Here is a 15,489-nt window from a genome sequence, read left to right on the forward strand (position 1 = left end):
CGTTCATATATTAAACTCTCCGTCAATTGGATTTTATTCTAACGATCTCTTCTTTTCTTTTTTCCTACCAATCAATTTCATTAGAGTATTCAAAGAACCATTCCGTCGTAGGTTTCATTGTCAACGATTGCGCGCTAGTTTTATCATTTTCTACTTTAGTAAAGGTGATTTTTTGTCTTTTTTTTTCTTTAACGTGAATTCATTATAACGCAGCTAGTTTAGAAAAAAAAAATTTGCATCTATCCTGTGGATTATCTCTAAAAATAAGTTTCGGCGTCGTAATGGTTTCTTTTTTTTTCACGCGAAAGATCATCTTCGCGTGGCAGGTTTTTATTATCGTGTCTCGAGCATATTCTATTCCACGTGAATCGTTTTATCGCGTCGTTACTCTTTACGATCCCGATCCCGATCCCAATCCGTAAGGATATATTCAAGGATCTATAGGAGGGACACGCCTGGCCCTTATTTCCTTCCTACGTCCTACGGAAGAAGCTCGATTATTGTAATGTTCTATCATTATCGGGAGACGGACCGTTATTACGAACACTCGGCTTTATCGTTCTCGGCAAATCGTTTTATTCCGTTCAATTCGTTCCATTCTGTCATTAATTATACTACTTGTGTTACCCACAATTTGTCCGGAGAATTTATCGATCCCGACTCAAGACCGTATCGTCACCATTCTCGAAACAACTTCATTGTCTTTTGCGAGATTATCGCGGAATGATTATTCTATTATTATTATTATTATTATTATGATTGGAAAAAATTTACGAACGAAATTATTGCGCGAATAACAAATGATTTATTTAATAATAATAATAATAATTAATGTTACACGTAATATACTTAATTATTGAATCGTTCGTTGAAACAACAAAGAACGCGGGCGAATCATTCGAAAGTTTACTCAATTTCCATTTACTCTCTCGATGCGACCCGTGTTTTCTCATATATTAAAATACTTGCATTATTATTAAATCATTATTCCATTTAAACGTAGCATTGAAATTCAATATTATTATCGTCCCGACGTTATAATTACGCTTAAAAATGATTTCCTCTCTAAACGTAATAGCTTAACGCGCAATTGTTTGCCAGGGTTGTTATTTATCGATCCGATGAAGTTTCGAACGAGAAATTCGAAACCAAAAATTGTGATTGGTTAATAAAGTTAGATTTTCACTCGTATGAATGATTTAGATTTTTCACTTTTCATTTCTATTTCTGGGTAAAAGTAGTTTCACCGACGTTCATTGAGAAAGAGGTTCGCGTGGCCAGTGCAAATAGGGGTAGCCACCGCTTCCTTCCTTCCTTCCTTCCTTCCTTCCTTCCTACCCTAGATGAGAGAGAGAGAGAGAGAGGTCACAAGGGGAAGAGAAGCTTCGAAGGACACCCTAATGAGAGAACCCAACTTCTCGTGCTAGTTAAAAACTAATTACTTTGGTGCAACGAGACCTGAACACAATTGATGCCTCAACGAAGCAGAAATTTTTCTCGAAAAATTATTTCACGATAATCACCGCATTGATTTCATCGAACTGTTTGTTTGTTAAAACTTTCGACTCGTTAACTAGACTTTTCATCATTCAAACGTAAAAATCCTATTCGTATACGCGAATTTAAACATTTTATGAGAAAAAATTGTCTCGACAAATGCGTTACAGTTTTAGCACTGAAAACACATTTTCCTTTTACATTTTGTTTATACTTTTATTTATACCTAAATGTACAAAGGATATATACCACACGGTAATATATATATATATATATATATATATATATATATATACATCTTTTAAAAGAAAAACTTTTTATGGTAATAACATGAATCTTCTATGTATACTTTGAAAACTCTCATCTCCGGTCACTAATTACTTCTGTTTTGTTAATACATTAAGCTATAATGACGTTCTTTAAATGAGAAACACGCTTTCATAAAAGATCACCCATCTTATCTCAGTCGCTGATTACCGGCCGAAACTTTATGCAATCTCATTCAAAAAAGAAACGGACAGAAGTGGCGAGAGAAAGATAAAAAAAAAAGAAAAAAAAAAAGAAAAAAAAAATAGAAATAAAGAGAAAGAAAGTCGGTGGTATGCATATATAGACCACGAGGGAAATGTCAAAATGTATGAAACTTTCTCCCAAATTTTCTTCCGCTCCATTTTTTTTCCTTTCCTTCCCCTTTTTTTTTTCTACTTAAACTTTTACGTTTGAAGGAAAAAAAGGACCGGACGGACACCTGAATTAGTTTGACTCGTCGAATTAATTAGACCATTGAAAAAAAAAAACGTTAAACTCGCGAATTTCGAGTGAACAAAAAGTAGAAAGAAAAAGTAATATCTCTTTATCGAAGAGAACAAATATTTCACGTTTAGCAATCTCGTATCTATTCTACCAAGAATTTGCTCGTAAATGAGGTTTAGTAACAGGATCGTGTGGATATCCAAGAAAGTGGCATGAAAAATCGCGTCGGCTCAAAGTAAGTTACATTCTCCTGTTAAAAAATTTGAAATTACGGACGAAAGGAAAATTTTGGTCGCAAATTGAGTTTTGTAAGAGGATCATATGATGTGCAAAGAGGTAGGAGGGGAGGGTGGCAGCACGCAGAAATTTGATTTGCAAAAGGGTGAATTTATAGTGCCAAACCAGTATACCGTGGAAACGAGAAAAACACAGTAAAAGACAAGAGGGAAAAGAAAAGATAGTAAATTCGAAGCGTCGTATCCAGGTTGTTGTAAAAATTTATACGAGCAAAAAAAGAGTAAGAAAGAAAGAAAAAAGGAAAGAGAGAGAGAGAGAGAACGAGCTATGGGTGACCTCCAGCATCGCGTATTTTTTCTTTCCTTTTCTTTTTTTCTTTTTTTATGTCTCCCATTCGCGACGCTTGTTTTATTTACAAGCGATCGAGGCAAAAAATCTTTATGTTTCTACGAGATGAGGAAAAAGGAAGGGAGAGAGAGAGAGAGAGAAAATAAAAGAAAGAAGACAACACGCGCAGCATCTGGTTTTAAACGCATTGGTAATAACGTCGACGCGAATGGATTTTTCGATGCGGCCCAGGCAAACACCTTGGAAAAGAAACGAAAAGATCGGACTCCAGTTTTAACATCGAAACGGCCAAGTTAAACGAGTTTGGAAAACAACAGAGAAAGAGAGAAAGAGAGAGAGAGAGAGAGAAATGAGAACAGTTCATTTGTGCATTTACGATCAAACTGTAATTTGAATAACATTTACGGAACTCGTAATTACGTGGAAAAATCCAACGAACGTGTTTCGATATTTATCTGAAAGAGAAAACGAGAGAGGGAGAAGATGCATCCCCCCCATGCTTTTTTGTCTATTCTTCGTATAATTTAAGAACGAAAAAACATAATTTACAAATACATTTTCTATGAAAACTATTATAAATTCAAATGTGGATGCGTGTATGATAATAAGAAATAAAATCTCACGCGTAAAATATATCGTTTTCGGTAGGAATAAAAAAAAAAGACAAGATAGAAAAAGAGTAAAAAAAAAAAAAGGTAAAGTAACAAAATTCCATTGGGAAGCAAAAGAGACCACAACATCGAGCTGCCTTTTGGCCCACACTTCTCGTGCACACATAGGATAACTTATATGCATAGATTGTACGTACACGCGTACGTGCATACATTTGCGCATGCCTTTCGCGCTCCGGAAAAATTCCAAGTACCGTAAGAACGTAGAGTAAAACCGAGCGGCATGAAAAATACCACGCGAGTTTTGAAAAAAAAAAAAAGAAGAAAAAAGAAAAGAAAAATAGGGGGGAAAAAAAAGAAGGAAAAGGAAAAGAAGGAAAAAAGCGAGGGAGTGGGAAAACGCACGGACGCCGAAAATGCAAGCTCGAGGGGCAAAACGTTAGGTAGGTTGGTAGGTAGGTAGGTTGGTTGGTTGGTAGGTAGGTTGGTAGGTAGGTAGGTATATTCATACATAGCGGAGGTGGGTTTGAAACGCGGCTAACCGCGAAAAGGTGGCTCGTTAATAACCGTTGCAGAGTAAAAGGGAAAGAGAGAAAGAAGAAAAGAGAAAGGGAAGAGAGGATAGGATAGAATAGCTTGAACGTTCGGACGCTCGGACGAACGTCAAATTGCAAAGGGAAACGTGTAGCCATGAGGAATTCCGTATCCGGTTCTACAAATGTTGCTGGAATCCTCGGACGTTCGCATTATTCCTCAACGTATATATGTACAAGTACATTGATCATCCGAGCTATAGGAAAGAACAATTAATCAAGGAAAGATAGGGTATAGGAAGGAACGGGACGACAGAAAAGCATCATGGCGTCTATACCATCATCCTCCTTCTTCTTCTTCTTCTTCTTTTCCTTTCCCTATCTCTTTCTCTTATACCTACACAGCCTAGTCTTGACTATCCTAACGAAACACGTGTCACTGCCTTGGAATACAATAAGAAAGAGAGGCTACTGACTGTGCTCGGCTCGTTAATCACATTCAAAGTGATGGATTAAAAGCAGCCTGCAAATGAGCTGTTTTAATCTTTTCTTTCGCAAAATAAAGGGATCTAAACTTATTACGAATCTAAGAATATCGTCCCATAATTCGTTGGAAATAACAGTCGGGAAAGGAGAACAAATAAAATGAAATGAAATGAAATAAAATGAAATAAAATAAAATCAAAATAAAAGTAAGATCGTAAAGCTATGAGAGAAAGAGTAAAAGAAAGATATTTTCTTTCTCGACTTCCTTCTCCAAGCCTCAAGGCACTTTTTCTCTTCTTCTTCTTCTTCTACTTCTTCTTCTTCTTTTCCGGGTGAGAGATATAGAGGAGATACGGTCTGACTTTGCGAAGAACTACTACGAGAGGGTCGCAAAATCTTTTCAGTCGGATATCTGTAATCGCGGCGACGTAAAAAGAGACTCTTTCTCTCTTTTTCCCCTTCTTATTTCGAAAGCCTGGCTTGCCTCGCTGGCAAGTCTTCTTCCTCCTTGTCTTCTTGGAGTAAGTCAGAGAGACGAAAGTAGCGCTTGAAGCATTCAATGAAAGAGACAATACGACCTTCCTTCCTCTTTTCTTTCTTTTTTTTACTTTTACTTAAACAACAAAAAAGTATCAAAGTATAACGAGAAAAAGACGTTTCCGTTCGATGGTCTACCCACCCAGACGTATACAATGCATTCAACGAAGATCATCCAAATTTAATTGTCAAGTACTTGCCACTTGCTCTTATAAATCGCTTCGTTTTTTATTTCTTCTTCTTCTTATTCTTCATTTGTCATCGAATCTCGACTAATATTAACCCTTTGCACTTTAAATTGCCATATTTTTTGTAGTTCGCGTAAATTTCAAATCAAATATTTATAAGCATTTTGGAAAAGCTGCCGGTAACAAAATTGAAATGTAATTCGTATCGCAAAAGGATTAATATTTCTTATATCGCGTTGCGTTTTATTCGAAGAAAAATCCGATAGGTAATACTAATAACGATAAATGGTTAGGAATACAAATAACCGTAGTGGGCATAGAAACCGCAGGACGATCGGCCACAAGGGATAGTCTCCTTTCTCCCTTTTGGTTGCGAAGTCGAGGTAAAAGAGAAGCCACTGGTGGCAGTGGGGTTGGCATCGCGCAAACTCAAGAGCTTTCAAAACTCACTGCGGATACTGCGAATCAGCCTGGGAAATCGTACTCATACATATTCAAAGGATTTTCTCCTGCAAGAAGTACCGCCTCCCCCCTCCCCCTCCCCCTCCCCCTCTCCTGCACCCTGGATTACAGGTTACGGACATGGTTCTCCTTCGTCCTTTCCACGCTTCCCTGCCTGCGTGGATTATCAATCGCCCTTAGAGATCTACAAACCTTCCCTCTCCCTCTTCCCCTCCTTTCGATCAACTAACACCCCATAAAGCGAGCCTTTTTTCCCTCGCGTCAAAGCTACGAAAAATAAACGATCGGGCCAGGCTTTCCAGATACGATAATACTATTTCGGTTTTGAAACTTTTTCAATCAAATATTTCTAATGTTCTTTTTGAGGTATTACACGGATTATAGTACACGTAACTTTTCTGTAACGCGATAGATACGTTTCTAGAACACGCGGTGTTCTGTATTCGATACAAAAAAAAATAGTATATGTTCTATGCATTAGTATTAATGAAAATTGTATTACAAATTTACAAGACAAACGGAAAGAGAGAGAGAAAAAGGGAGAGAAAAAAAATATTATTTAAATTTGCTTCTTAAAAAAATGAATTAGCGTATATCGTACATAATTATTTCGATGTTTCGAGTACTCTATTATGCTTTCTAAAATGATCATTTAAAAAGGGTAGTAATTTGCAAAAGATAAATCATGATATTACGGGAAATGAAGGGTAAAATGACGAGAGAAGAGAGATGGGTAAGTATGCCTAGCTTTAGCTTTTCTACGTCTATATGACAGACTCTTGAAGTATAATCTTGATAAAACAGACACGGTCGTAATACGCAATCATAATCAGAGGCTGGTTATTTCGAAGATGGAATCGCGAAATCTGCTTTTCCTTTCGCATAGTATTCTAGATTGTTCGAAAGAGCTCTCTTATTCCAGGGCATTAATTCTACGCGCTATCCGTTTCGTTTCGTATAACAGCAACGATAACTTTAGACTTTCGAGATAGATTGGGTACTCCAAGGTTGGAAAGCACCTTAACACTGACTGCTTAACGATAAGATTAACTTATAAGCAAATATACACACTCTCTCTCTTCTCTCTCTCTCTCTCCATCTTCCTATATCACAAACGAGGAAGAAAATATCTTCGCAGTATACTATTTCGTATTTCACTTGTAAGAAAAGAAAATTCTTTTACGTTTCTTTCACGGGAGATTTATATTTCCAGAGATATACTTTCGCAAACTGAAAAATACACTTTTCTCTCTCTCTCTCTTTCTTTCTATCTTGCCATTTTCAAAACTATATTACACGATGTTTCTTTCACGCCGAAAGGAAAACTTTCACAAGTAATTCTTGCCGATAAATATTTAGGTAAGAGATAGAAATAAGTCAAAGAAGAAGAAGAAGAAGAAGAAAAATCTACATTTCTATATTCAAATTTGAAATGAAGATAAAAAGAAGAAGGAAGGAAAAGACAAAAAAAAAGAAGCGGAACGAGCTAGCAAGCTTTTTCTCGACAACGTAAGCGCATTTTTACGAGGATCATAGCAATATTTTACGGGCGATCGGCGATCGAGGATAACCATCCCTTTCTCCCTCTCTCTCTCTCTCATAAAAATTCGTCCCGGATATTCTTTCTCTTTTCTTGCAAATGAAAAGCTTCGTCGCAAAGCTTTGCCAGTAGTTCCTTCTCGCTAGCACGTTTTAGGGCGACCATTTTTGAGAAAGAACAAAAGGAATGCGAGCTTGGTTATAAATGGCTACGATGAATAATAACTCGGTTATTGAAAGAAAATTCCGGATGATATGAAAGAGTTTTGAAACTCAAAGCATTAGCCCAGTTTCACGAGTATCACGGATAAGGTTGAGCCCTTTTTCTTCCACACTTTCCTTCTTCTTTCCGAGATATCAAACAAACTCTCTCTCTCTCTCTCTCTTTTCTTCTATCAACGCCTCCCCTCGACCCCCCCCAGTCAACCCTACCTCACCTGGAAGCCACGTCCGCATAATGGCTATTCAGATATCGAATCGATTTATTTCCCTTGGGGCCTTCGGAAACTTGCTACCTTCTTCGCGGTGAACTTGGAATAGCTCTCTTGCTCTTTGCTTTCTCTCTCTCTCTCTCTCTTTTAGGAAACTCCTCTCCTATGGAACGTTATCTCGGTTGGGTCATCTTTCTTTGATAGCTCCTTCTTACCGAGCAGGAAAACGTAACGCGTATTCCTTCATGGATCCTTACTCGCTTTCGTTCTACTTTGATACCTTCTATTACCGAATTTAGGTTCAAGTATCGTCAGATGTTAGAACTTATATAGCAAATGTACGAATTCGAATTGCGAACGGTTAAATAAACGATAATAATCTAATGGATATAAACGAAACGTTTCGGATAAAACGAATGCTAATAATATAATATTATTGTATTATTATTATTATTATTATTATATAAAGTTTTGTACAGTATGTATTTATGTAAATATACGCGGGAATCGTATTAGGTCCAGCGAGAAAAGTTTCTCAGATAGAGAAAGAGAGAGAGAGAGAGAGAGAATATAGTTTAAGTGCTTTCCCAAGCGAAACTCGTCAAGGAGAGGAGCTCATCAAATAATTAATTTCATTCTCGGAGTGTTAACGCGCTTTATAAACTCGTCTTGAATTTTCTTGGAGAAATATTCTGCGCAAAATATATTCCACATCCACAGTAGTAGACTACGAAAATAAGCATTTTCTTAAATAAATCACGAATGAAAGATTCGTTGTTTGTTATATCAAATGTAGTAGAAAGAAAATAAAATACACACACACACACACACGCGCAAATATTAAAAATTCTAACCTTATTCGGATAGCCGTTGTATCTGAGGAGTTTCTTACAACACTTGCCGCGATTCTCGTAATAGAACATTTGGACCATTTCTGCTCGGTCCGTCGCGGCGCTGACGGTGAAGGGAGCACCGTCGTTTGTGAATCCTCTCGACGAAGATGATGATGGCGGTTGTTGTTGGGCCGGTGATTCCCGGCGCCCTAACGGCACGCACGGGCACCACCCTGAGACCATCACAACTGATCGGGCACTTTAGCCCGACTCCCGCAAATACACCTACCACCTGCCACCTGCCACCTGGATCCACCCACACACACGACTCTCACTTCCTCCTGCAGACTTGCGCGTCCCGCGTCTTCATGCTTTGCCAAGTTTTCTTCCTTCTTCTACGATCTTTCCCTTCTCCCGATTTCTTCCTTTTTCCTTTGCCTTTGCTTTTGCTTTTACTTTTGATTTTGATTTTATTTTTAATCGAGATCGTAATGTCTTCTTTTTATCTAAGTTTTTAATATCTTTGTCATTACTGACCGCGTACCGTTACTACCAGGTGGACCTAAAAAAACAGAAAATGCATCAAGTTAGATTTCAATAGGATTGGTATTCTACTTCCTAGGGAGGAAACAAAATTCAGGAGAGAGGGAACCGATACTTTTCTCGTGCGATAATTAAGATTATCTTTTGAGTATTCCTTTTTTCTTTTCTTTTCTTTCTTTCTTTCTCTATCTTGGTAAAGAAAATCCAATCGGCTTTAGCCACGGTCGGGCGTCGGGTTCGGTATTTCTTTCTTTCCACGTGCACCGCTGCGTCTCTCTCTCTCTCTCTCTCTACAAAGAGTTGAATCGAGCAAGAGGGGTGGTTTAATCGTTGAGCGGGTCAATTAAATCTAAATTCCTTCGAGCGCGTTCGTCGGATTCGAGCGGACAAAAGAGCCAAGGCTCGAGAACGAACGAGGCGAAGCTGATTCTCTCACAAAGCCTTTTCGCTGTTCTTTTTACGGGGAGCTAGCACTCTTTCTTTTTTTTTTTCTTTATTTTCTTCTCTCTCTATCTTTCTCTCATCCTCGCGCGACAAGACGTACACACAGCTTTCTGAAGAGTTTTAATTAAAGCCCAGATCGACGCTCTCGCATTCGATTCCTTTTCGAAAGCATGCCCGAGTGTAACGATAAGAAGATAACTCTCCTCCCCCCCCTACTCCTCCTCTAGTATCTCCTTTAGAAAAGAAAATCAAGAAGAACTTAAGAAACAAGAATCTAGAGGTCTTTTAATTGAAGATAAAGTTTTACTTACTTTATTTAAAAAAAAAGAAAAAAAGAAAAAAAGAAAAGATAGAACTGAATTCATTTTCTTTATAAGCTTCAACTTTTTACATTCAAATTTGGCGCGGAGTTCGTTAGAGAGAAAAGAAAAGGAAAAGAAAAAAGTAGATCTCGGAGAGAAAATCGGTCGATACGTCTTTTTATGCTCGAACTGAAATATGATTTGTGCAGCATGAAGGTCAACGGACAAGAACATGGAAACGCCTCTTTCTCGTTTTCCGAAAGCAAAGCTGCAAAAGTTTCCAAAGTTTCCTCCTACTGGCTTTCTTCCCTCTTTCTCTCTCGCTTCGAATTAAATTCTTGTCCGCCCTCGGAACACCATACTTTCCTAACTATTGCCGTAGAAATACGAGAGAGACAGAGAGAGAGAGAGAGAGAGAGAGTTATTTTCGAAAATGATCCTTTGAGAGAAAAGAAAAGAAAAAAAGAATGATATGAAATACGCGTGGGAAGAAAATGTTAATCGTCCTGTTTGAAATTCGATTTCGGTGAATTTGTATGCATATTCGTATAATTGAAATACGCACACGCGTGCACGCCTAAAGTCGATCCTTCTTCATTTTTCATTGATTCCTGATGAAAAAAAAAAAAAAAAGGATTAACGCGTCTAGAAATAAGTTTGATCTCGGAGTCAAATGTTACTCGGATAAAAGATTTTTCAATATTACAGAAAAATATTATCGATAAACGTTATATCTTCGTTGAGGACTTTCTCATCTCTCATCTTGTTCGTCAGTTTCCTTTCTTCCAACCCATCCCTCCCTATTTTTCTCTTTTACCTCTTCCGATCTCTCACGCGTCACTGCTTGCATCTTATATTAGCAAATTCTCGTTCCTTTGCATTTTTCATATCGATGCTACTACAGCGGTAGTAGTTTATCAAGTCTTCGTCGAAACGATTCTTCTGATATCTCTATTCTATCCTTCATAAACTTTTCAACTCGGCCATTTGCAATGTCAATAAAATAGAATCGTATTAATGGGAATATGAAAAATTCGAATAAAAATACATAACTACTATGTATCTCTCGATGAAAAAGAAACATAATCGATTGGTATTTTCAAACGTAGGAGAGATAAGTTTGAAAAGTTTTTAAAAACAATTTGGAAGGATATAGAACACGTCGGTTATCTCGTACGAACGAACGAACGAACGAACGAACGAACGAACGAACGAACGAACATTCTGTTCGACACCGAGCTACAACGGATTCTGGTGTCCCAAAACACAGAGAGATGAGAGACACCAATTCGAATGTAGAAACGGAGAAACTAGTTGGAATCCTGCAATTCCGTTTTTAGGACGAGTTCGATCCGAGGACGAATACTCGTATCGACACACTCGAAGCATTGAAATTTCTCTCGTTAAACACACATTTGCCTTTCGCAAATCGCAAAGCTGGCATCATGCAAATAAGACCATTCTTTTTTCTTTCAAAGACAGATATTGCACCGTAGAATCTCTTCTTCTTAGGTATTCCCTTTCAAACAATTCTCCGATCTCGAAAAGTTCATTTTCCAAAAGTGGAACGTTTACTTAGTTTGATCGAAAACTAATTCGATTGTCCTGATCGAATAAGTTTGAGGACTAGTAGTCCCATAGTCGGCATCGAAATCACGAATTTTCTACGCGGTCCCGCCTAAAGCACCACCCCTCCACCCTCCTACCGTTCGAATATCTACCCTTCGGAAACTTTCAATTCCACCTTTTCACTCTTTCCAGGTATTCCTGCCTTTCTCGCAGCTTTCCGCACGAACAAACCGACTGTGAGAGCTCGTTTCCCTGGAATTACTTCTCGTACGTAGTCGAGCGGAATCATGAACCGCGACGCATCGATTTTTCGACGCTATCTCGTGTGATGAGAGACCGAAAGAGAGAAAGGGAGAGAGAAAGAGAGAGAGAGAGACAGTTTAATTAAATTGTAAGACTTATGTCGAAGGAACGTCTCTTCCTGACGAATACTAAAGTCACATAAATTTCTCGACCACCGCGATTGCAAATGCAAGATAAAAACCATTTAATATATTTCTACGCGGTATATATTAACATATTATTAAGAGTATATTATACGATATCGTGCTAAAAAGGTTTTTAGTCCCTGAAAACATAACGTTAATGCGCTCGCTTAGTATATTTCTCTTTCTTCTTTATCTCGATTATTTTTCTTTTAACAGACAGAAGTACATATATGACATGTGCATAGATACAGAAGAGAACCTGTTTCGTTTTACCGCAAAATCGAATAAAAAGCTTCCTAGCTCGTTACGTTTTTACGATGAAATCTGAGAGAAATAGCAAGGACGACGATAGTCGTGTAGAAAGGAATATGAAATACGATATAATAGCGAAAAATTTCCCATAAAGGATTCATTAATATTATTTCCCCGTTAAAATATTACATCTCTTTCGCTGCTAGCCAGCTAACTAAATGAAACAAACTATCGTAAACATTTTCAGAAATGTACACTTCCAGTCTGAGAAAATAAAAAAAAGGTGAAAGGAGGATGCTTTCTAAGCATAGAATTTACGACTTCGTTAGAAAGTTAGTTCGTCGCGTTCCTTTGGACATCTGGAGTCGCGTTTCAAAGTTGCCGGCCGACCGTCACGTCGGATGTGCACTGACGCGACGTTTATTTACGTCAACTTCGTTGCAGGGAGATTTATAAAGTTTCCAAACGAGCTCGTACACGGGTACCCCATCGACTAAATCGACTAAATCGACTAAATCAACCTCACTCTCGCGTACAGTGCGTTTTATAGTAACAACAAAAATCAAATACGTTGATTATCCTTATATTATTAACGCTAGATTTGCGGATGCTTTTTTAAAACTTACAAACATTGTTTGAATGAAGTAGTGGGTAGAGGTACGTATATTTCTTTAGGGCATTAAAAATCGACATATATTTTTAGAAAATAATATTTCAATTTTATCTATATATAACAAAATTTGAAATGTGTCAAATTGGCTCAGTCCGTAAAGTCTACTGTTCATAATATTTGACGATTCAATTGGAATCAAATATTATTTCTGGATAATAATTAATTCGTCAATTATAATCGTCTTATAATGATTCAATGGTAAAATAATAATAAAAATATGAAAATAAAGAATAATTTCTACTCGGTTCGACGCGCATTGTTTCAAAGGTCCGTGTTCGCGTTTACCCTATTTTTGTATTTCCCTGTATTTCTCCTAAACCCATCCAACCATAGTCGTAAAATCGTCGGAGCGCCAACTCGTACCGCGGAATACAAACGTGGGATAGGCGATACGAGTCGCGAGGTTATTCAGTTTTCTACATAGAAACGAGAATTGTACGAGAGTGTGATGGTGCAACTTCGTAATTCGGTCCAATGATGTGCGTAAACGTTTGCTATATACGACATTTGTTGAGTGAATATCGTAGCAGGTCAGTTTATTTTTTTTGGTAGTTATTTTTTTTCGACCAAAAGAAACGAGCGAGAGAAAATAAACGAAGCTCAACGATAAAAAAAAAAAAAAACCATAACAAAAAAGAATTACGAGAAATGATTTTAAAATCTATACTTTTTTTTTGTATAACAAATTAAATTCTGTCTCCTATATATACATATATAATATATATATTTCACAACAGTTAATTTAAAAGTTGTCAAAATATCGACGAGCTTTCACAATCGATTGACGACGAAGGGGCGGGGAAGAACGGTTGGAAAAAAAATGTTAGGGAGGGGAAGAGAGGGAAACAAACGTATCGTATGCACCTGCATCGTGCGTGCGACAGGTTTGATTTACGTGAGTACATAGTCGTAGTCGTAGTAGTCGTCGTTGTCATCCTTCGTCTACGACTATGTGTTGTTCAGTTTAAAGAAGGATTTGTCAAGTGACAGAGGTAAGAGAATAGGAAAGTAAAGAAAAGTAAAGTAAAGAAAAGTAAAGAAAAGAAAAGAAAAGAAAAATAAAAGGAAAGGAGAGGAATATCTCGGTTGTGGTATCGTAATCCCTCTTCGTTCCGTGGAAAAATCTCATTATGAGGAAAACTTTGTATATATGTGTGTGTGTGTGTGTGTGTTGTGCGCGCGCGAGAAAATGGCTCTCCGTTGCGGGAGATCGATCCGCCCACGCAGTGAAGCGTGTCTCGAGTGGAGGGGGTGTTAGAGGGTGGAAAAAATATGAAAGACATTCCAAAAATTTCAATAACGATCAACGGGGATAGGAAGGGGGATAAGGAAGAAGCGAAAGAATGTCTCGGGACAGAATGATTTATATTTTTCTTCTCGAAGGGGAAAACAACGGAATAACTTTGCCCTGTTATTCCAATCAAAATATTGTAATTTCCTCTAATGACTAATAACGCGATCCCCTTCTTTTTCATTCTTCATTTTTACCTAAATCTTATTATCTTTTTGTTGATTTATTATTTACATATACTAGCGACAAATGAAAGGATTAACTGGACGATTAAACTGGAATCGTTTATTTAAGGGCACTTGCGTGGTTGTTCGTCTTGCTGTCTGTCTGTCCGTCCATCCGTCCATCCATCCATCCATCCGTTCGTTCGTCTGTCCGTCCGTCCCTCCGTCTGTTTCTCTTGCAGACAATCCACGAGTGTAACGTTCGTTAACGCTCGTGCTTTGTATTAGCGTGAGACACGATCGGTTGCCATGGAAATTTCTCACTGCGAAGTTCTATCGAAAGCGAGAGCTTGCTGTTGCCGTTCTTGCGTACGCGAGACGAAGATAGAGAAAATTATAAACGTAGACGGAATATAGAGGAAAGAGAGAGAAAGAGAGAGAGAGAGAGATGAAAAGACAGAGAGGTATCAATCTCCGCCAATTAAATCCCCTACCGTAGAACATCTGCTTCGAGTGTGATTAAACTCAGGAATAAAAAGAAAAAGAAAAATAAAAAGGAAAAGGAAAGAAAAGGCGCGTACGGCTATTTAAAAATTCAATTCCTTTCTCGAAGCAAGAAACGACAAGAGAGAAACATAATAAAAACATAGACAGAACGAACCTTTGGTCCAAAAGAAGAGCTATGCGTCTCCTCGAACGAAAACGGGCAGAGACGAAGGTTCCACAGTTGACGTTCTTGTCCACGAGGTTTTATCTCTTCTTCACGATTGTCAAACACACACGATAGGAAAAAATCCCGACGATCATTCTCGCGTATTATGCACCAGAAAGAAGAAGAATAAAACAAAAGAAGAACGATAAAAACGAAGAGAGAAATAAAAAGGGAAGACGAAGAAAGGAATGTATTTTACAGGGGTTGAATTGGGGAAAAAAAAAGAATTTAATTGGAAAGGTGAAGAAAATTGTCTCGAAATTCTCTCTCTGTCCTCGTGTATATGCGTGTACGTGCGTTGAATCAGAATTTCTGTTTGTATACGTGTATTGTATGAAATGGAAAAAGCAACGGAGAGCAAGAGAAAGAGAAAGATAGAAAAGAATAGAGTATGGGGAGAAATACCGTAGTTGGCACCGTAGTTGGCACCGTTGTTGGCACCGTCTTTGGCACCGTACGAACGCAAACTAAAAGGCCGCACACACTCGTCGTCGCTCGACGTCGCGGCGACGGCGGCGAGCGGCGCTTCCTTCGTTTTCGACGGCGCAACCCTGACTGACGACTACGACCACGACGACTATGGTGCTTCCAACAACCCACCACCACCCGTTCTAGCTACCCCCGCCACCAACCACCCATGCGCGCCACCCACCCAC

General features: G+C 38.2%; 1 protein-coding gene and 1 long non-coding RNA gene across 2 annotated transcripts in view; both read right to left on the minus strand.

Moving 5' to 3' along the window:
• The window catches only part of LOC122525271, a 45,450-nt gene extending 36,538 nt beyond the window's left edge, over window positions 1–8,912 (minus strand). The window contains exon 1 of the mRNA XM_043647951.1: window positions 8,477–8,912. Coding sequence (XP_043503886.1) covers window positions 8,477–8,698 — 222 coding nt within the window. The 5' untranslated portion in view covers window positions 8,699–8,912. The remainder of the gene's footprint in view (window positions 1–8,476) is intronic.
• Window positions 8,913–8,928: 16 nt separating this feature from the next.
• LOC122525272 lies at window positions 8,929–15,232 on the minus strand. The gene is made up of 2 exons (XR_006305741.1): window positions 14,783–15,232; window positions 8,929–9,017 (listed from the first exon to the last, which is right to left on the minus strand). It is a non-coding gene; the product is annotated as an uncharacterized LOC122525272 (long non-coding RNA).
• Window positions 15,233–15,489: the final 257 nt, after the last annotated feature.

Source organism: Polistes fuscatus, unplaced genomic scaffold (genome assembly GCF_010416935.1).
Source record: "Polistes fuscatus isolate 324 unplaced genomic scaffold, CU_Pfus_HIC Scaffold9, whole genome shotgun sequence".
In the NCBI taxonomy this organism is placed as follows: Eukaryota; Metazoa; Arthropoda; class Insecta; order Hymenoptera; family Vespidae; genus Polistes; species Polistes fuscatus.